The 19064-nt window shown below is 46.8% G+C and overlaps 1 protein-coding gene across 1 annotated transcript in view; it reads left to right on the top strand.

Annotated features, from left to right (window-relative positions):
• HIF1AN (hypoxia inducible factor 1 subunit alpha inhibitor) overlaps window positions 1–19064 on the top strand; it is a 46868-nt gene that overhangs the window by 7751 nt on the left and 20053 nt on the right. The window contains exons 2-3 of the mRNA XM_061565457.1: window positions 8781–9031; window positions 13905–14053. Of these exons, the coding sequence (XP_061421441.1) occupies window positions 8781–9031; window positions 13905–14053 (400 nt within the window). The remainder of the gene's footprint in view (window positions 1–8780; window positions 9032–13904; window positions 14054–19064) is intronic.

Here is a 19064-nt window from a genome sequence, read left to right as displayed (position 1 = left end):
AGCCATCGGGACAACTGCCCCGATGGCTGGTTAATTCGTAGGGCATACTGCAACGCCGCATGATCTGTACGGACGGTGAAATGCCGGCCGTACAGATATGGCTGGTACTGTTGGATAAAGAACACGATAGCCAACAGTTCGCGGTGGGTGACGCAGTACCGCTGCTCGGCCGGAGACAATACTCTACTACCATAAGCCACAACGCGCTCCACGCCACCCACAATTTGTGACAGCACGCCTCCAATCCCGGTATTGCTTGCGTCCGTGTCGAGCACGAAGGGCATGGAAAATCGGGGTAGCTTAACGGCGGGGCCCCCACCAGGGCATCCCGAAGAGAGATAAAAGCGGCGTCCTCCACCGGCCCCCAATGAAATTTGACCCCTTTTGACGTTAAGGCATGTAGTGGCTTAGTGATGGAAGCAAAGTCCGCGACAAACCGGCGGTAATATGAAGCAAATCCGATGAAGCTTCTAACCTCCCCCACCGAGGTGGGAGTAGGCCAGGAGCTGACACAACGCGTTTTGGCGGGATCGGTTGAGATGCCTGACCGGCCGACGATGTGACCCAAATATTTAACAGATTCGCGCAGCAAATGGCACTTTTGTGGCTTGAATTTCAAATTAGCAGCGCGCATCTTGAGAAAGACGGCCCGAAGCCTATCAAGATGTTCCTCGAACGTCTTACTGAATACGATAACGTCATCCAGGTAAATCAAACACACCTCCCATTGCAAGCCAGCGAGGACCAATTCCATCAGGCGCTGGAACGTCGCGGGAGCAGAGTGTAATCCCATGGGTAAGCGATTGAATTGGAAGAGGCCGTGCGGCGTTCGGAAAGCTGTTTTGGGCTTAGATTCGTCATCCAAGGGAAGTTGCCAAAATCCTGAGAGCAAATCCAAAGTGGAAAAGAATCGCGATCCCGCGAGGGCATCCAGCGATTCGTCCATTCGAGGAAGCGGATAAGCATCGGCCACCGAGATCTTATTTAATCGCCGGAAATCAACACAGAACCTTAGGGACCCGTCGTGCTTTTTAACCAACACTATGGGTGCACCCCAAGGGCTGGTCGAGGGAGAAATGATGTCAGATTTCAACATGTCATCTACAGCCGATTTGACATGATCCTTTTCGGCGGGACTTAACCGAAAAGGATTTTGGCGGATAGGAGCGTTGTCACCGGTGTCAATATGGTGGCGTAGCAATTTGGTACATCCGATATCGTATTTATGTTTACTGAAGACGTCGGAAAATTCTCGCAATAAGGCGCGTAATTTAGCACGTGCGTCGGACAGGTCAGGTGACTCAGCACACAACGCCTCCAGCCAACCCTCGTCAGTGTCTGAGGCTAATCGCGTTTGAGAATCGGTGGCCACCTGGCCAATGATCGGCGTTTCCGCAGGTACCGGAACCGCATGTGCGAACACGGTACCCTGCGAAACCACTGCCGTCCGTGTCCCGACATTGAGGACCGCGATAAACGGGTCCCCATCCCCTTTAACAATAGTCTGGGCCGTCACCAGATCTGGCCCACTCACCCCGGCTCTAGATGGTCCCAACATAATGCCCCGGTCAGAGACCCCTTTATCGAACGGTCGACGCAACCGCAGGGGTACTAACATCTGTGCCCCCGGGGGTACACGCACCGTTCGAGCAACGAGCGCCTGTACCGTAGCACAGGCAGTATGCAAGGCAGGGGTGGAAGGCAGGAACGTAATACGTCGGCCCGATGGAAGCTCGATGCATCGCTGGTCAATCAGAATTTTGATGGGCAATTTGGCCAAAAAGTCTGTCCCCAACAGGCACGGAATAGCCAGCGAGGAGGAGACGAACACCGGGCCAGATAGTTTAATGTCCCCTATAGAAATTTGCGCTCGAATTTGGCCGATAATACCCAACGAGCCCCCATTCGCAGCGTAAAACGGTATGTCGACAGGGAGCAACGGGCGACTCTGAACGGGCAGGATATTATAAATCAAATCCGAAATGATAGTTGCCGAAGCTCCCGTATCGACCAGTAGCCGTACCTCCACCCCGTCAATATGCCCCGTGACAACGGACGACCCCGCCGATGCAGCCACAACCCGGTGAGCCAACTCGGACCATTGGCCCGGTTGGAGCGCCCTCCCCGACATGCCGCGACCCGACGCACCAGCACCCAAACCCCGAGAATCGTGTGTCGGACCTTGTGAGAGGAAAGTGGGTGTGTGTGCAGGCCGAACATGTGGGGTGCCATGACTTGCCCGAGGATGTTGCGAAGGCTTGTGGGGAGGGCCGTCCGCAGCTCCAGGTCTCGCTCCGTGCTGTCGAGGAGCCCGGCATCCGGACGCCACGTGGCCCCGGAGGCCACAATTGTAGCAGACGACGAGCGCTCCAGAGGACTTGGGCTGATCTCGGTGGCTCGGAACGTCCCGAGCCGGTCGCTCGGCAGATCGCCATCCTGCAGAACGGTCCGCAGCGAAGGCCCCCTCCATTCCGGAAGAGGTCGCCGCCACGGTGTGTCGTGCAGCTGCCTTGTTTGCCTTCCTCCGCTGGGAGATGAGATTGGCGTGAATGTGCCTTGCAGCCCGCAATGATGACATGTCCGCATCATCCTGTGCTAGGATGATGAAGTCCAAGTCGTCGGCCAGCAGCAAAATTTTCTCGGCCACCATCGCATCGATCCCTTCTTCGTCCATACGCGGGAAAGCGTCTTTCGCCAATGACAGCAGGGCCGTGCGATAAGCAAGTGGCGATTCCTTGTCGCCCTTCTGTCGTTCATAGAAGAGCTGGCGACAATCGGAAGGCGGCCCATAAACCGTGGCCAGCAGCTGCAGCGCCGACTGAATCGTGGAGCGTGCCGACTTGGGTGCAGCGGTGAGGGTGCCCAGGGCGTCGCCATCCAGCATCGCCGGGAGAGCACACAGCGCCTCGTTGTTCGACCAGCCCGCCATTTCTTGGTGGGCAAGGAACCGGCGCTGGAACCCCCCCCAATCGCCGTCGCTTGCTACGAATACCTGCAGGGCCGGCAGGCGTTGCTGGAATGTCGGCTCCGTCTCCGAACCTCTTGCAGCATCCGTATCGCGTCCCCGTACTGTATGAGTAATGGCGGACTCTAATGGGTGTCGCGCCGTCAGTGACGTGCTGGTCGGGGCTTGGTCGGTGCTGGCGTCCGATGGTGGTGACGTTGCAACCCCTGATAGGCAGCCACTGCGACCCGCCTCCGCCGATGACGTGGCGGCTGCTGGCTGGGCTCCGTCCCCCGCGTGACGAGCTGGGGCTCCTCCCTCTGCCCCTACTGTCTTTGTGGCGGGAATTTCGAGTCTCCTCTCTGTTGTAAAGGCGGGAGTTTCTGGCGGGCGTTGTCCATCTTCCCGCCGCGTCGCTCCTCCCGGCCCCAGGCGAGTTATTTGTTCCAGCATGGCGGCCGCTGCATACAGGAGCTCCGCCAGCCGCGAGTGAGCCAACGCCAACTCGTCAGTCGACGTCCCGGCCCTCTCCGACGACCCCGCCGATGTCGGAGCCGGCAGCAGTTGTGCAGGTACGTCGGCGGTGATGTTTTGCACCGCCCCTCCCTCGTCGTCCTCCTCTCCTGGGTCTTGGGCACGAGTCGTCCGTCTCATATCCATGCTTGGACCACTTCCAACACCAGATGTAGTAAGTTCGAGGAGACGATGTCGAAGTTGAGGCACACTGTTTATTAACCCAGGGACAGGCACAATAGTTGAAGGGGTATCGGCCCCTTCACCCGTACTATGGGAAGCCCACCCTAGTACTAAGCCCCCTGTCCTGTTCCCCAGTCCTCCTCTAATGGGCTACGGGAGGCTGACTGATCTGGCCCTGGCAAGCACAGATCTCGGCACCAGCTAACCAGCCTTGCCCTGATAAGGGCAGCGGTCTGGAAGCTTTTGGGCCGCGCCGCTGGCTTACCCGGCTCGGCCCTTATAAGGACGGCGAGACCGGGGAGTCCCAGGGCCTAATCTCCCGAGTCTTGGATCTTCACTGGTCAGCTTTGTGTCGAACTGCCTCGAGCTCTTTGGGTCTCCACCTTTTATAGGGATCACCTCCGAGGGCTGGGGGCGTGGGCAATAACGGATGCGGACGTCGGTGTGACCACCCGTGTATGTGAGTGCCAACACCCCTGTGTTTGTTGTCCGCCGTTTCTCCCGTAATAATCCCTACACCTGCAATGGCATTCGACTCGGACAAACTATAAAAAAAAATCTTAGTAAAATGAAGTAAAAAAAGCATCAATGGATGTAGGGTCATTAACGTAGAGACAAGGACATATGTCCAATGCAGACGCAAGTGACGTTATACAGAATGGACAGTTTATTATGAAGTTGTGACTTCTATGGAAAAGTAACCAAATATATTAATTTGGGTTCCAGACAAACCACCCCACCGCTGAACGGCCATGCATCAGCACCCAGACAATCGAGAATCAGCTCTAAATCTTTTTTTGGGGTTCTTCACCTCAATTTCAACTGGCATTATTTGAATGCACGTATTAAATAAGATAAGGAACTTCTCATTTACATGGGTTTGTTTTACAGGGTGGCTATTGACACACACCGCAAACCCAGAATGATGCATATACAAGAATTATAATCTATAATTTATGGAGTGTATTTGTAGAATGAACATAAATGCAATGCCAATAAAAGGAAAATTTTCTAAATATAGACAACCACAGGAAAATCGCTACATTAATAGTGCAATATTAATGCATCTATGTGGTTACCTGCATACCAACCCCCATAACGCTAACATGCCAACCAGGATTTGATATATGTTATGAATGTTGAACTGGAGGAGAAGAGTAATATATGGAGCAATTTAAATCTCATTACAGTTGAGGCGTGCAGTATAAAGATTAACGGCCACGTTTTGTGTTAACCTTTTAAATGTAAAAAATTGGGTATTAATTATGTCTTGTGTTGAAGGCGTTATTGAAATTAATATTGTTTCGGCTGAAAGTTTTGGCGTGTGTTTTCATGTTTGTGACCTGGTGTACTAATTGTGTTAGGCCCTGGCACTTTGTAAACATTGGCACCCAGGAAAAATCTACATAGACAGGTCCGCATTAAACGAAAAGGGGGCAGCAGTTAGAACACTCATGTTCGTGTCACTGGTACAGAGCCTGCATTACGTTTGACCATGGTGGAGCACAGCATCACAGGCAACATGTAACGTGATTAAAAACTTATTATGATCTTAACTGGACTCCCAAGGCTTTAGAGTCACACCCGATCAAGTGCCAGACTCGGTCGAAGCGCTTTTTTGTGCGGGTGAATGGTGTGAAGTTTCAACTGTATGGAGGCCTCTGTCCTTTCCATCTGGGGAGGCAGCGGAGGACGGCATGAAAGTGGCCGTGTGCACTTTTGCAGGGTTAAGTTTTCAGTTGACCAATCGTGTTATCCGTTGTGATTGTACTGCAGAGTATGTGTGCATTCTCTGTGTGGCATAACGATGCAGCATACTTGCAGTAACAGACCGTGCCCACATTGTCAGTAAAACGTGCGTGGGATCGTGGACTTTGCGAAGCCAATGTGCTTGTGGGCAGTTATGCTGTATTTTACTCACCGTGCGGCTATTTATTTTTAGTCTAATACAGATCTCGCCTTACATTCTGAGTAGCTCGTGGTGGGACACTGGTCCTAGTGGCCACGTTCATTTGTCAGTTATCAGCAGTTGAATGTAGAGCAAGGTTAGTGTGCTTCGGCTAAGTAACCCACATTAAGGTCCTAAAATCTGGTGAGGAAATATTCAAGGTCAAGTTAATGTAGTGCATTAACATCGCTTACAGATGTGCCACTTTTACAGGTATTGTAAAAAGAGTCATCACAGTATTGAATGGATGGAAACTGCAGTGGTAACCCAATTGCTAAATAAATCAATGCCTTCCTGTGCAGTGTCAGCGGAATTCGGAGTATTGATCATATTTCACTGGAATCCGTGTTGGTTGGTAAGGGGGTGGGTGCCCAGTACCGGTTCAGATATTTCACTTCCTACTGCTGTGGTTAATGGCTGGGGACTGAACTCGGAATGCTGGGTTCATAGTGCGGTGTGCTCCACTCATGATATTTAATTAAAATGACAGATCATGACATTTGTAGCATCTTACGAGGTATGGGAGACACTGGTGGATGATTGTAAATCACTATTTTAGAGATAACATTTGGACAGCGTCTATGTGAAATAAGCAAGGTTTTAGACACTATTTATTTGACCACACCCTGCTAGTTTTTTTTTTAAATACCTCCCGTGTCACCTACCTTACGGTTTATGGTGCACCTATAGCTGTGGTTACAGAACTGGATTGTGTCTCCCACAGGGTGTGAGACGATATGACTTCTTTAGGGACACCAGATGGTCCTGTGGTCATGTATTTTTAGCACAGACGAGATTTTATTTTCCAGTAATTAAAATAATTGAATTGAGACACACACTGGAATATAAAAAAGGGTACACGCTTCACTTGAGTCTATATAGTATGTGATTGTTGAAAGATCAAGCAATCAAGAAGATTGGAGAGAGTGCAGTGGGGGGGGGGGGGGGTTAACAAAATAATGGCGGGGCCAAATCAATAATTGGAAGGAAATGGGGTTGAGGAGGGAGCTGCCACTTGGCATGAAGTCTGAAAGCACTGCCATAGCCCGATGACGATTCTCGTACCAGCGCAACGATCACTCCGCACCGTGCCCTTGGTGTGATACCCTTTCCAGCCCAAATTTTGGATGCCATTGTGCTGCTACCTGCGTGCGTGGAAATTTTGTCTGGTCTGCGAATGTTGGCACCGCCGCTGCGGTGTGCGTGCCAAGAAAAGTTCTGTAAATACCGGCCTAATGAACGCTGCGTGAAACACTCGTGCGATTTGGTGATAATGGTTTTGATCAGGAGAGTTTAGCCTGAGGGTATGTTATAGTAATAAACATTACATCCCTCAAAAACCACACGCATTCTAGATCCATTCAGGACATGTCAATGGTGGTCGTGATACATTGCCGGTGATGTGTACAGTAGAACCTCGGAGATCGAACGCACCAGAACTCGAACAAATCGGTGTTCGAACGATATTTCCGAACATTTTTTGCCCTGGAAACCGAATGAAATTCGGAGGTCGAACGGCCAATCGCGAGTTGAAAGAACCTGTACGGCTGGGACGCGTATGGTCAGCGTGCATGACGCTTGCCCAGACAAAGGTTTTACCACCTCCTCCTCCTCACCACCTTCCACTCAAGCCATCAACTCTCCTTACTACAGGTGAAGTGAAGTTCAATGTTCATTTATTCCACATATTTATTCACTTATTCCATTTATTTATGTCATTTACATTAATTCTTATGGGGAAAATTAATTCGGTGTTTCAACAAATCGGTGTTCGAATGGCCTTCTGGAACGAATTAAGTTCGATCTCCGGGGTACCACTGTATATTGTCATACTTGCAGTGTTGCTAGTAGTTAAGGAAACATGTTGATGATGATATTAAAGTTGTAGACGCTTATATTGGCTTCCATAATGTGAGTTTGCCCCATTCCTTTGTCCTGGGCTGTGAAGTGACCACCAGTTCAAATTAAATAGGCAATTGCCTAATCGTTTTGCCACTTATTCTGATGGGCAGCCTCAACCACATGGGTTGACTCATTACAGTTATTCAGACAAATGACTGGTGTTTTTGTTGTATAGCTTTGCAATCATCTTAATTGTAATGTTGGCTTGCCTTAGAACTGTTCAATACACGAGAGAGGCGAGTTTGTGTTCTGCTTCGTTGGTGTTAGAAGTGAGTGTTGTTTTAGATGTATTGGGTTGTTAATGTATCCAGTCACTTGCTTGTATCCACTGTACCGTGCTGTTTTATATAACAGCACTATCAATTTAGATTACAGTGCGTATTCAAGGCTGTCTATTGCATGTAATGACATCTATTTGCAACATTCTGCATTGTTCTCCTCAGGTTTTATCATGTTCCAGACATTTTGTCCAGCTTCTGATTTGTCGCCGTAACTTTGTCACGAGTATTTGTCAAAGCGATGAAAGTGGAAGTGCATCCTCACCCACTCCCTACGAGGTTCTTTAATCGATGATCAGCTTTTACACAAAACATTTTAGAATTGAATATCTATTCAAAAGCCATGGAATAAATAATTACATTCACTTGAATTTGAGTAACGATTAAATTGTTTTGCACGCCGGACCGTTCGAACTGCACGGCCCTCGTGGACGTGGATAGGTAAGCGGTAGCCATGATGAGGCACCAGTTTTAGGACCCATCAGTCACTGGGGCAAGTTCCAATTGACACTTAAGGTACACAAACAGGGCTGCAGTTTTTATTTTCATTATTAGACGTGTCGATATGTGCAGCAAACTAATGATCCGTTATCTTTTTGCACGTGATTATCGATGAAGCAAAAAACAAACTGGGCATCCATCGACGTAGATGGAGCGATCAGCCGGTGTGCGGTTGCTCGGAGGATCATTATATTGCGGGACTGCGACAGCTAGCGAAGACTTGGGGAGACCTTCATTCAGCAGCATATTGTACATATGATGAACTTCTTTTGCACAATAGTGGTGGGCAAAGGGAGAGCCGTGGCACAGTATGCAGGAAAGGAGAGTAATGGACATGGATCAACATGAGAAACTCAACATAGAATACACGTAGTATGTTTGTATGTTGAACTTCTTTCGCACCGTACATAGCCAACCGTGAAATGGGAGGTGCGGTGGGGAAGGACAACATTGGACATTACCAATCATGGTGATGTCTCACTCTGCTGCCTCTGCTGCTACTGTCGCTCAGGAGCCAGTGGTGCTGACAGGCACGGGCCTGGTGGCCTCGGCACTCAAGTGGGACCTCCCGTACCTGTGCGATCACCTGGGAACGGGCGACTTCTCGGTGTACGCCTCGCCTACGCACCGCTTCCTCTACTACGACGACAAGAAGCTGGGAAACTTTCCCACCTTCGTGCCACCAGCCACGCGGCAGAACCTGAAGTTCCCCGAATTCCTCCAGACGCTGGAGGCGGTCCGAGCGAGCGGTGGCAGGGACAGGTATATCGTGTTTGTGTCTTGTTTGTTGGTGTCACGTTCTTACCCGCCACTTACTGAACATCTGTCAAAAAGAGCTTTATAGCGCATCGGATTCCTCCAGTATAAATAAATATGATTCTGTATACAACGGCTTGAACTTGGGGCTTTGCAATGTTCCTAAACCCCCCCACCCCCTCCTCAAAAGTCCCCCATTCACGAGCGTACATTTTTAAAAAATGAATTGTGCTTATGCACATTACGCACACTTGCCAAATGCAGCATCACCAAATAAAGGATATTAATAAACCATACGAACTTGGTAAGAACACAGCATGCACTGGTATTGTCAAATTACGCATTATGTTTCAGGCAGGGCAAAAGGTCCCAGGTGCGAAGAAGCAGCTCGGAGGAGAAGTGTCTGTTGTCTGCATTTGAGAGAGTTCAGAGGAGAGGTGCACAACGCATATCAATAGATTATTTTTTACATGCAACCACCCCCCCCCCCCATGGCATCTATATTAAACTGAACAAACTAAATGCACTTTAAACATCTATTTCTGCATCCTAATTACTATTTGGTCATTGAACTATAACTAGTTGGGCCTGTGGACACATCTGCAGGACCAATAGAATGTCTTGCTACATGTACTTGATTCCTCTATGCTTTTATATGACTTTAAATCACCCGGGAATTTTAACCTCCATTAGGCCCCACCTTCTTCCTCTTTATGCCCCACCCCATTACTCCTTAGACCCCCACGCTTCTTGCACGTCAGTCCCTGTCTCCTGCCTCTTTCAGGCCAGACTCCTTATATGCTTTTGGCCACGCCTTGTGCGCCACGGTGGTAAGGTGTTAACTTCCTCGCCTGGTATACAGGAGGACGTGGGTTCAATCCTGACCCTGACGCTTGATGTATGTTTGAAGTTTGCGTGTTCTCCCCTCCACATCGAAACATGCATTTAGTGTATTTGGCTGCTATACATTTCCACGTGGAACCATTTGTGATGGCCATTTCGCTTACGAAAAAGAGCTCTTTAGCTCAGTGGGCCTTACCTGGTAAAATAAACAGTTTAGTTCTTCATCTCCGCGCCTTTATTTTTTACCCTCCACCTCCTACCTCTTTAAGCATCACCCACCTTACTCCTTAGGCCCTGCCCATTCCTCTCTGGGAACGGTCCCTCTTGATAACTCGCACTCCCTCTTTATGACTCGCACTCCCATTTATACGTTAAACCCCGCCCATTACTCTTTAGGCCACGCCCCTTTGTGTGTTTAGGCCCCGCCCCTTCTCCCGTGGGGGGGGGGAGTTTGGGTTTATTTGGGTGGTTTTGGAAGTGGGGGGGGGTGTGCACTTGTAGGGGTGGGCAGGGACAGTAGGTCGAGGTGAGTTGTCTTCACACTACCAAAAACCCTCTTTAAGGACAGAAATATAATAATTAAGATTTCATAAGCAGATCATTCCTATTACAATGTAATCGGCTGTAGTTTTTTTTTATCCTGATGAGATGTGTACAGGTATCCCTCGATTTAGAAAGAGATGAGTACATCGGAGTGGCTTTTCCCATTAATTTAATACCAAAAAATATATACAATTACGTAACTTTTTACAACACAAACATAACAAAGTACGTAAATATGAAAACGATTGAATAATATGATAATTGGTTCTTTACCCTTCTATCTGGCAACAAAACTGACACCTCTTCTTGGTTCTTTCGGTAAAGTCACGTAGAAGGGAAGTAATAAAATAATAAAAATAAAACATAATAAAACAATTCTCACGACGTTTCGGCCACAACGCAAGCAGCCGTCCTCAGGTGAAAACCAGGTCCGTCGAGGCGACAGAGTCTGAATGAAACAGCACACGAGCTTGGAGCATATATATAAGCTGGGCGCATTGACAAAGGAATTTGCATATCAAAAGGAATTTAGCATATTTATGGGAAATGCAAGAATGTGATTAGTCCTGCATATGCATGTGCATTATGCAGGATTAACAGCATCAAAGGGAGCTGCAGTTACTGCTGCTGCTGAAATTACTGCTGCTGCTGCAGTTTCTGCTGCTGCAGTTGCTGCTGCTGCTGCACTTGCTGCTGCTGCACTTGCTGCTGCTGCTGCACTTGCTGCTGCTGCTGCACTTGCTGCTGCTGCTGCAGTTGCTGCCTTATCCATTTTAATATAACACTATGTATTATTCTACCCACCCTAATGTGTATCACACTGCTATATGTTTACTATACAATTACGACACCATACATTACTCTGCACACTGCACCATGCCAGTGAGTGGAACGCGGTCTGAAAGTCACCGTAAACGTGAACACAATCAGTTAAGATCCGTGTTCACGTTTACGGTGACTTTCAGACCGCGTTCCACTCACTGGCATGGTGCAGTGTGCAGAGTAATGTATGGTGTCGTAATTGTATAGTAAACATATAGCAGTGTGATACACATTAGGGTGGGTAGAATAATACATAGTGTTATATTAAAATGGATAAGGCAGCAACTGCAGCAGCAGCAGCAAGTGCAGCAGCAGCAGCAAGTGCAGCAGCAGCAGCAAGTGCAGCAGCAGCAAGTGCAGCAGCAGCAGCAACTGCAGCAGCAGCAGCAGAAACTGCAGCAGCAGCAGTAATTTCAGCAGCAGCAGTAACTGCAGCTCCCTTTGATGCTGTTAATCCTGCATAATGCACATGCATATGCAGGACTAATCACATTCTTGCATTTCCCATAAATATGCTAAATTCCTTTTGATATGCAAATTCCTTTGTCAATGCGCCCAGCTTATATATATGCTCCAAGCTCGTGTGCTGTTTCATTCAGACTCTGTCGCCTCGACGGACCTGGTTTTCACCTGAGGACGGCTACTTGCGTTGTGGCTGAAACGTCGTGAGAATTGTTTTATTATGTTTTATTTTTATTATTTTATTACTTCCCTTCTACGTGACTTTACCGAAAGAACCAAGAAGATGAATCCCTGCAGTCACGAAAGCTTTAAATCGAAAACTGACACCTTTTTGCAAGGAGTCATGTTTGCATAGACCGCAATACCTGCAGTCATAAATACAAACAAAAGACATAACTCTGATAATGTGCACTGTCCTGTGCACATTATCAGAGTGCACATTATCAGAGTTATGTCTTTTGTTTGTATTTATGACTGCAGGTATTGCGGTCTATGCAAACATGACTCCTTGCAAAAAGGTGTCAGTTTTGTTGCCAGATAGAAGGGTAAAGAACCAATTATCATATTTTTACTGGCAAATGAGGTCCCCATAGTGATTGAATAATACTTAATTTAAAACAACAACAACAATTATTATTTTCCAGGGAACTCACCAACAGTTCTGCATGTTGGGATGACTCGAGACGTGGAGGCATTACTGTTGCACTGCAGGAATGGCGCGACATTCACGGATCGATGACAACGCAGCCTCCCGGGTGCTTCTTCTTTTATGATCTCACGGCGCGTGCCGTTGTGAAATTTCGTTCACGTGGAAATTCGATTTCGTGCATCTAAAAGTGTCCATTATTTGTAAATTCCGTATGCACGAAATTTAGTAAACCGAACGTTCGTAAGTCGAGGGATACCTGTATTGTACTGTACTTCTACGCTCCCGCGTTTATGCTTCCCGCCTTCACTAATCTGCACTGACAAGCGTGATGAAGTGTGGTCAATAGACCGCCTAGACACAGCTATATATTTTCTGAAAATGTACACTGTATATTGTAGATAATTTATGCTGAAGGTATTTTTTAAATGAATGTGTTTGAATGAGTAAATGAAAGGTTATTCTCATGTATGCCTCTGCCAACTGCCTAAACTGTTTAGAATTTCCTTTAGGGCAGTAGGTTTTAGCAACAGATTATCTTCGACGTACTTAACATGCGTGTTGCATGAGTGTTATAGCTATTAATGAGCTCGGTTGAATTGCATTTTAAGTCACAATGTCACTTAACGCTTATAATTGATATACACGTATGGACTATTTGGTTTATCCGTGCATAAAATGTCTCTTAGTTTACATCACACTGCCAGAGGTTGAACTACTGTTGAGTTCATCATGTGCCTGGGGTGGCTGGCAATGGGTTTGATGCTTGTTACCAAAAATCAAAGGCTAAAGTTCAGATGTGGCTGTCAGATTGAGTTAAAGTCACACGCACACTTGGCTGCAACAGGCATAGGCACTTAATAGCTTATCCACAGCTGAAAACATCAATAGACCCAGGAGGAAAAAAACATGACATGTGTGGCATTTCCAAAACTGCGGTGAAGATTATTGAAAGGAATGTTGCTCTTCTGTTTTCTGTTAAATATTGCATGCAAAAACCGTCTTATTTTAGCAACTGACATTTACTCCATTACTTAAATTTACTTAGTTATTTTATTATTTGTTTCTGTCTCTTTAAATAGGTTGTTGGTGGAGCATGGGAATGATGGCTGTTGTCCACTCGAAAACACTTGTTACGTGAAAATGCTAAAGCCAAACTGGCGAGAATGTGGTATTTTATTGTATTAAATTAACACCACCTTTTGAGGGGAGGTACAAATCTGCAGGGCAGGAGGCAGGGCGACCCTCGACCCCGCTGTTCTGAAACTCACATTAGTCACGGCGCCTTCACCAGCGGAGCGGCATGCCACGAACTTGGCTTGCCAATTTAAGCTCAAATTCAATGCAGATGTCATTCATGTTTGTCGAGAACAAAAGATACAATAGATAATTGTGCCAAAGATATCGGTCAATAAAAAAAACCCACAAACATTGATGCGTGGCCACCGTCGCAACGACACGTTTACTTGCACACTCTTAGGAGAGTGCGCATGCCTCTCGGTCACAAGGAAGCCTTTGCGCTCCTGTAAAAGCATTCACTGACCACGGTGCTGGCATGTTCAGGTTGTACCTGCAGCAGACACTAAACGACACGGTTGGAAAGAAGATCGTGGTGGACTTCCTGAATTTCAACTGGAACTGGATCAACCGTCAGCAGGCCAAGAGGAACTGGGGCCCACTCACCTCAAACCTCCTCCTCATTGGCATGGAGGGTGAGTCCTACCTGCCTCCTGCGTGTTGTTTGGTGCCTCCCAGGGTTCTATTTTCGTGCATGCATGAACTGACAGCACCGTGTTTCGTAGACGTTCTTTGTTTGGGCCACCAGTTTTAGTTTTATGAGACTGGCAGGATCGACACCTAGTTCTCGTGTCATCACTCGCAGCTGTCTCCGTTAAGTTGACGAGTAAGGATGGTGGTGGCTCTGCCGCCTGTATGAATCACCCTGTCACCCGGTGTAATGGCCCAAATCCAACACATTTATTACGGAAGGGGCTATATTTTCTTACTTTCAGGGCAGCATTATTGACGGATGTGTTGAGTGTACTTGATTGTGTTATTGTCACGGGCGTCAATGCTGGCTAACGTGCGTAACACGCCCGATGCCGCTGCTGCCACACTGTTCGCATTGGCACACAATAGTTACATTCGAGGGCTTTTGTGTTGGCTGCACGCAAGCTCCACTTATGACTTAACGACATGCAATAATTCAGCACTGAAGAGTCAGTCGCAGGAACAGTGCTTGAGGCTTGTGAGCTGGCAGGGCACACTTAAGGCTTTGAATTGGAAATGTGTACTCGCTTTGTGACGTCCTTTTTTAGGCATTGTGCAAAGCAAATACTATTTCCTCACAAGCAGCTTATCATATGTAAGTCGCCTAAATTTTAAACCAATACGTTTAATACAAGTAATCCATATTGATTATTTTATTTACAAGAGCTGGATGGAGTGAATGAAGCAATTTTAAGCAAATACTGCACCACTGAGTGTTGAAGCACTTTAAAATCCACCAGTTTGTGTGCTAATAACTCGTACACAAAGAAAACATATTGATATGTATGAACAATATAGATCTATAAAGGCAATGCAAGATAAACAGCAAAAACAACTGCTTTTAGAGCACATTCCCATGCAAAATTATTTTCAGAAATCTCATTTGACACCAAATGGCACTCGGAGCAGATAAAGCTTGTTTCCTTTCTGTTTCAGCGAACTTGAAGGCCTCAGAATGTTGTACAGAGGCAAAACGGAGCTGCCTCCCTTGGCGTGACGTGACCCAGTTGGAGCCGGCAATTAAAAATGCAATGCTGCCAATCTGTGCCATGCCGTCTCGGTGCTACACAGTTCTCCAAGCGGGCCGACCCGTTTTCTTCCCATAATTATTCTCCATCCCCTATCTTTCCTCCTCACTCCAACCGTAACCATCTGTCTTCCTCCATCTCCACATCAATGGATGTTTTAATAACCTTAAGGAAGCTCGGAATTGGTGTGATCAGACGCGTAACATGATACAGTGATATCGACATATGCAATACAATACGGAGGATTTTTGCTATGCATATATAATTAGCGGCACAGGGTTACAAACCATTATCGTCAGGTTCCCATCATTAACAGCTGTTGTCCTGTTTATCTGGGACATGCTAGAAAATGTGATTGAAAACAAAAGGTGATCAAGAGAAATGGATTAATTGAAGTCGTGTCCTTTGCACGTAACAAACGACCATGGTATGATCCAGGATCACAAATCCACGGTAATATTTTTTTGTTAACTCTGTTTGCCGTTGGCTTCTAACGCAGCGAAGCACACTGTACAATATGCCGTTGTGTATGCGAGCACTTGAAGGGGGCACGTGTAAATTGATATTGGTGGTAACATAGGAGGGGGGCATCTGCTCTGCGCCCATTAGCCATCAGGCCAGGCCCCCCCTCTCTCCCGCACGTCAATTAGGATTCAATGGACCCTGCTCTGGGTGTAGCCCGTAGGGTGACGCGACGAGGCACATGCACACATACCCACTGATGGCTCTTTCTCTCTTGGGGGGTCGTTAGGGGCCAGTGGCTGCTGGCCCAGTAATGGAGGGGTCTGAAATTACAGGGTGACCCTCGAGAGATGCGCAGTGTAACCTCAGCGTTTCCATTTCAGAGGGTCAGGCTGCTACGGAGGTAGTGCTGTTTGTGTGTGTGGCGTGCGTGTGTATTTACACTGTTTATAATGAGATTTTGAGTCACAAAGGGCTGTATATGAGGCATTGATCATGGGAGGGCAGGGTGTTCCAATGGTAACGCTCGTCCCTCGCTGCAAGGAGTCCCTGGGTTCGATTCCTGACTCGGGTGACTTTGAGTGGACTTTGTATGTTCTCTATCTCCCTGCTCTGCATGGGTTTCCTCCTAGGCTCTAAAATTTCCTCCTATAGCTAAATTTGTTTTAACAATGCTGAAAATTACCTGCAAATTACTCGCTTTGGATTATAGATTCAGTAGCAACATATCCCTACTGCAATATCTTTACAGGACCCTTTTGAACAGTGTTGAGACTCGGTGAGGCTTTCTTGGGTAAACAAACGTAGTCATTATAATAAGAATAAGAGCAATCAATACAATCTCCTGGAGTGCGTGCACACAACCGCCATCCACAAGTATTTTTAGTTGATGGCTCTGATGTTGACATGCAAAGGTGTCATCACACTACAACAGTGACAACTGTTACCAAATAAAACGGGTTGAAATTTTCGGTGTATGGAATGGACTTTTTGGATTGGGATTTTTATTTAATTTTGGTCATTGTCCGCACCATCCATTTGAGCAACCAACGTTGTCTCGGCCAAGTGTGCTATGTTGGATTTTACCGAATGAATCGGCTCACCTATGGTGTGTACCATCTGCCGGGGCATGTGGTCTACTGGTCGAGAAGGAGTAGATCACCGACCGCCGTTAGGCGCTAAATACAGTGAGAGTCGTCCAGCTGCTGGGTGCTCTAATCTTCATCATCAATCACCCATACCCTTGGTTTAGGCCAACCTGCTGAGACCCCATCTGCTTTCTTGAAGCAACGCACTCGGCTTGAGCAACGTGCACTGTGCTTTAGTTGCGTTCCCCACTTGCGTCACCTGATACTATTGGCAGCACTGCATGTGGATTGAATTCACGTTTTCCCATCGATGCTATGAATGGCGTTCATTGATCGATCATCATTGTTGAGTCTTGACTTCCATCGGCAAATATGTATCTTTTTCCCGATCTTCTCTTTCTGTTTCCTTTTATCGAATGCCACAAGCCCCACATCCATAAAGCAGGATTCCACAATTAACATTCCCCTCATAGGTCTGCCGGCTCAAATTAACGCTGCGAAGGAAGTGGCTTTCATATTTCGAAAACGTGAAAACGTTGCTTGGTACGGGAGCCACAGATACTGCACCGCCATGATGTGATGCGTGCTGAGCGAGAGTAGAGGATAAATAGGCTTGGATATTTGGTTTTAGTAGCAGTAGAATGTGTGTGCATGTTTGATCCATGTGCGCACTCCATTGCTTGCAGCATATGAGATTCACAGAGGTGGCTCAGGAATTCACATAAAGAAAAGAAGGGTAAAATGTGAATCCTCTCCGTTTACTTTGCGGGTTTGTTTAGTACGAGTTTATTGTAATAGTTTTTAAGGGATTCTTACAGCCACAGAAAATAAAAATGTAACTATTTTTGAGAACTGCATGCAGTTTATTTTTTTATATAATGTAGTTTTTTTGAGAACTCGTGTCAAATAGTTAACTGTTTATCAATCTACTTCTGGAGGAGGGCCTCACCATGCTGGTCAGTGTGTGGATTTGCGAAGGGTGGAAGGGTGGTCAGAACCAGTTTGAGGTGTCATTCATCACTGATATTGGCCGTGGCTGCGAATCGAACTCGGGTTGCTGACTTTATATCGTAGGGTGCAAATCACAGCTCTGTATTATGGTTGTATATGTGGAGTTATGTTTTGTGCACATATATATTTATAAGGTACACCAGTAGGAAAAAGTGGGAAAAAGTATGCAGACTAAACTGAACTTTGTAATTAAATGCAGCCTAAATAGTTGAAGAATGTAATTGGATTTCGTAGTCGATTGCTTTGTGGGCCAGTGGCCAGCACTTACACCGCTGACACACACACAAACTGTAAAATCGTTTCTCTGCCGGCTTGGCAGCGACCGCAAGACACGCTGAACTTAATTTATTGCTTTTAAATTTACTGGGCTGCACTCGTGTAAAATACTTACGGCCACTGTACGTCCTCGGGAGAAAGCGCTCTGGCCAGTGAGACCGTTCGCCACAAGTAGAGGGCAACCTTTTCACTAACTCCTCTTCATCCCCTGTGGGACATTAGGCTACAGAGGGCAAACGGCGGGTGTTGATTGCGCGAAAAAAAACTAAGCGCAAAGATGCAGTTGCCGAGTTTTCTCGCTCGCGAGATGTGGGGGGAGGGCAGAACTCGCAGAGCCACAACACGGCCCAGGATCCTACTGTATCCTAATCTTCTTCTTCCCTTGCGTACATTCTTCGCTTCCTTCCTACCTTTTCTGCCTTCCTGCTGCATGTATTGCGCGGCAGTTTTGTCGCCGTAGCTTATTGTGCGAAATCCTTGCAGCTAACAAGTGAAAAGTAAATATAAGTGAATGCCTCAGTGGGCTTTGCCTGGTAGGATAAGGATGTTTTAGTTTAATGTGTTTGTGTGATTTGTTTACCTTTATTGTACTTTGCACTACTATCATGTTTTGTACTGTTTGTTGTAATGTTCTTGCCCCGTGCCTCTACTGGACATGTGTGAAAAAGAGCTTTATAGCTCATCGGATTTCTTCCAGTATAAATAAATAATATGCTTATATAATATTATAAATGTGCACCTAAATTTAAAGACGGAAAAGCAACGTGTTTTCGCTAGCAAGGCAGATGACAGCATGTGCAGCTTTTTTCTGTCTGTCCATAAAGAGTAACATTGTTAAAATCATTAAGAGGCACACCAGGGTGATTTATTGAGCTCTAAAAACAATGTTTAGCAAGCATTGAAAATACGGTTTACTTTTAAGTTGATGGAAAGAAAACTGCACGAGATTTGCCTGTTTAAAAGTGGTGAAGCAGAGATACATAGCTCATCGGATTCCTCCTTCAGTCTAAATGAAGATTCGTATTCTGCTAGACTTGCAATGAACGCCGTCGAGAAGTATTTTATGTTTCCTCTTTCTTGAGTTTGTA

The sequence above is a fragment of the Lethenteron reissneri genome, chromosome 34, assembly GCF_015708825.2.
Source record: "Lethenteron reissneri isolate LAM-NWPU_2019-01 chromosome 34, ASM1570882v1, whole genome shotgun sequence".
NCBI classification, from domain to species: domain Eukaryota; kingdom Metazoa; phylum Chordata; class Hyperoartia; order Petromyzontiformes; family Petromyzontidae; genus Lethenteron; species Lethenteron reissneri.
Note: the sequence above shows the minus strand (reverse complement) of the source record. Positions and strands in the feature narration are given on the sequence as shown.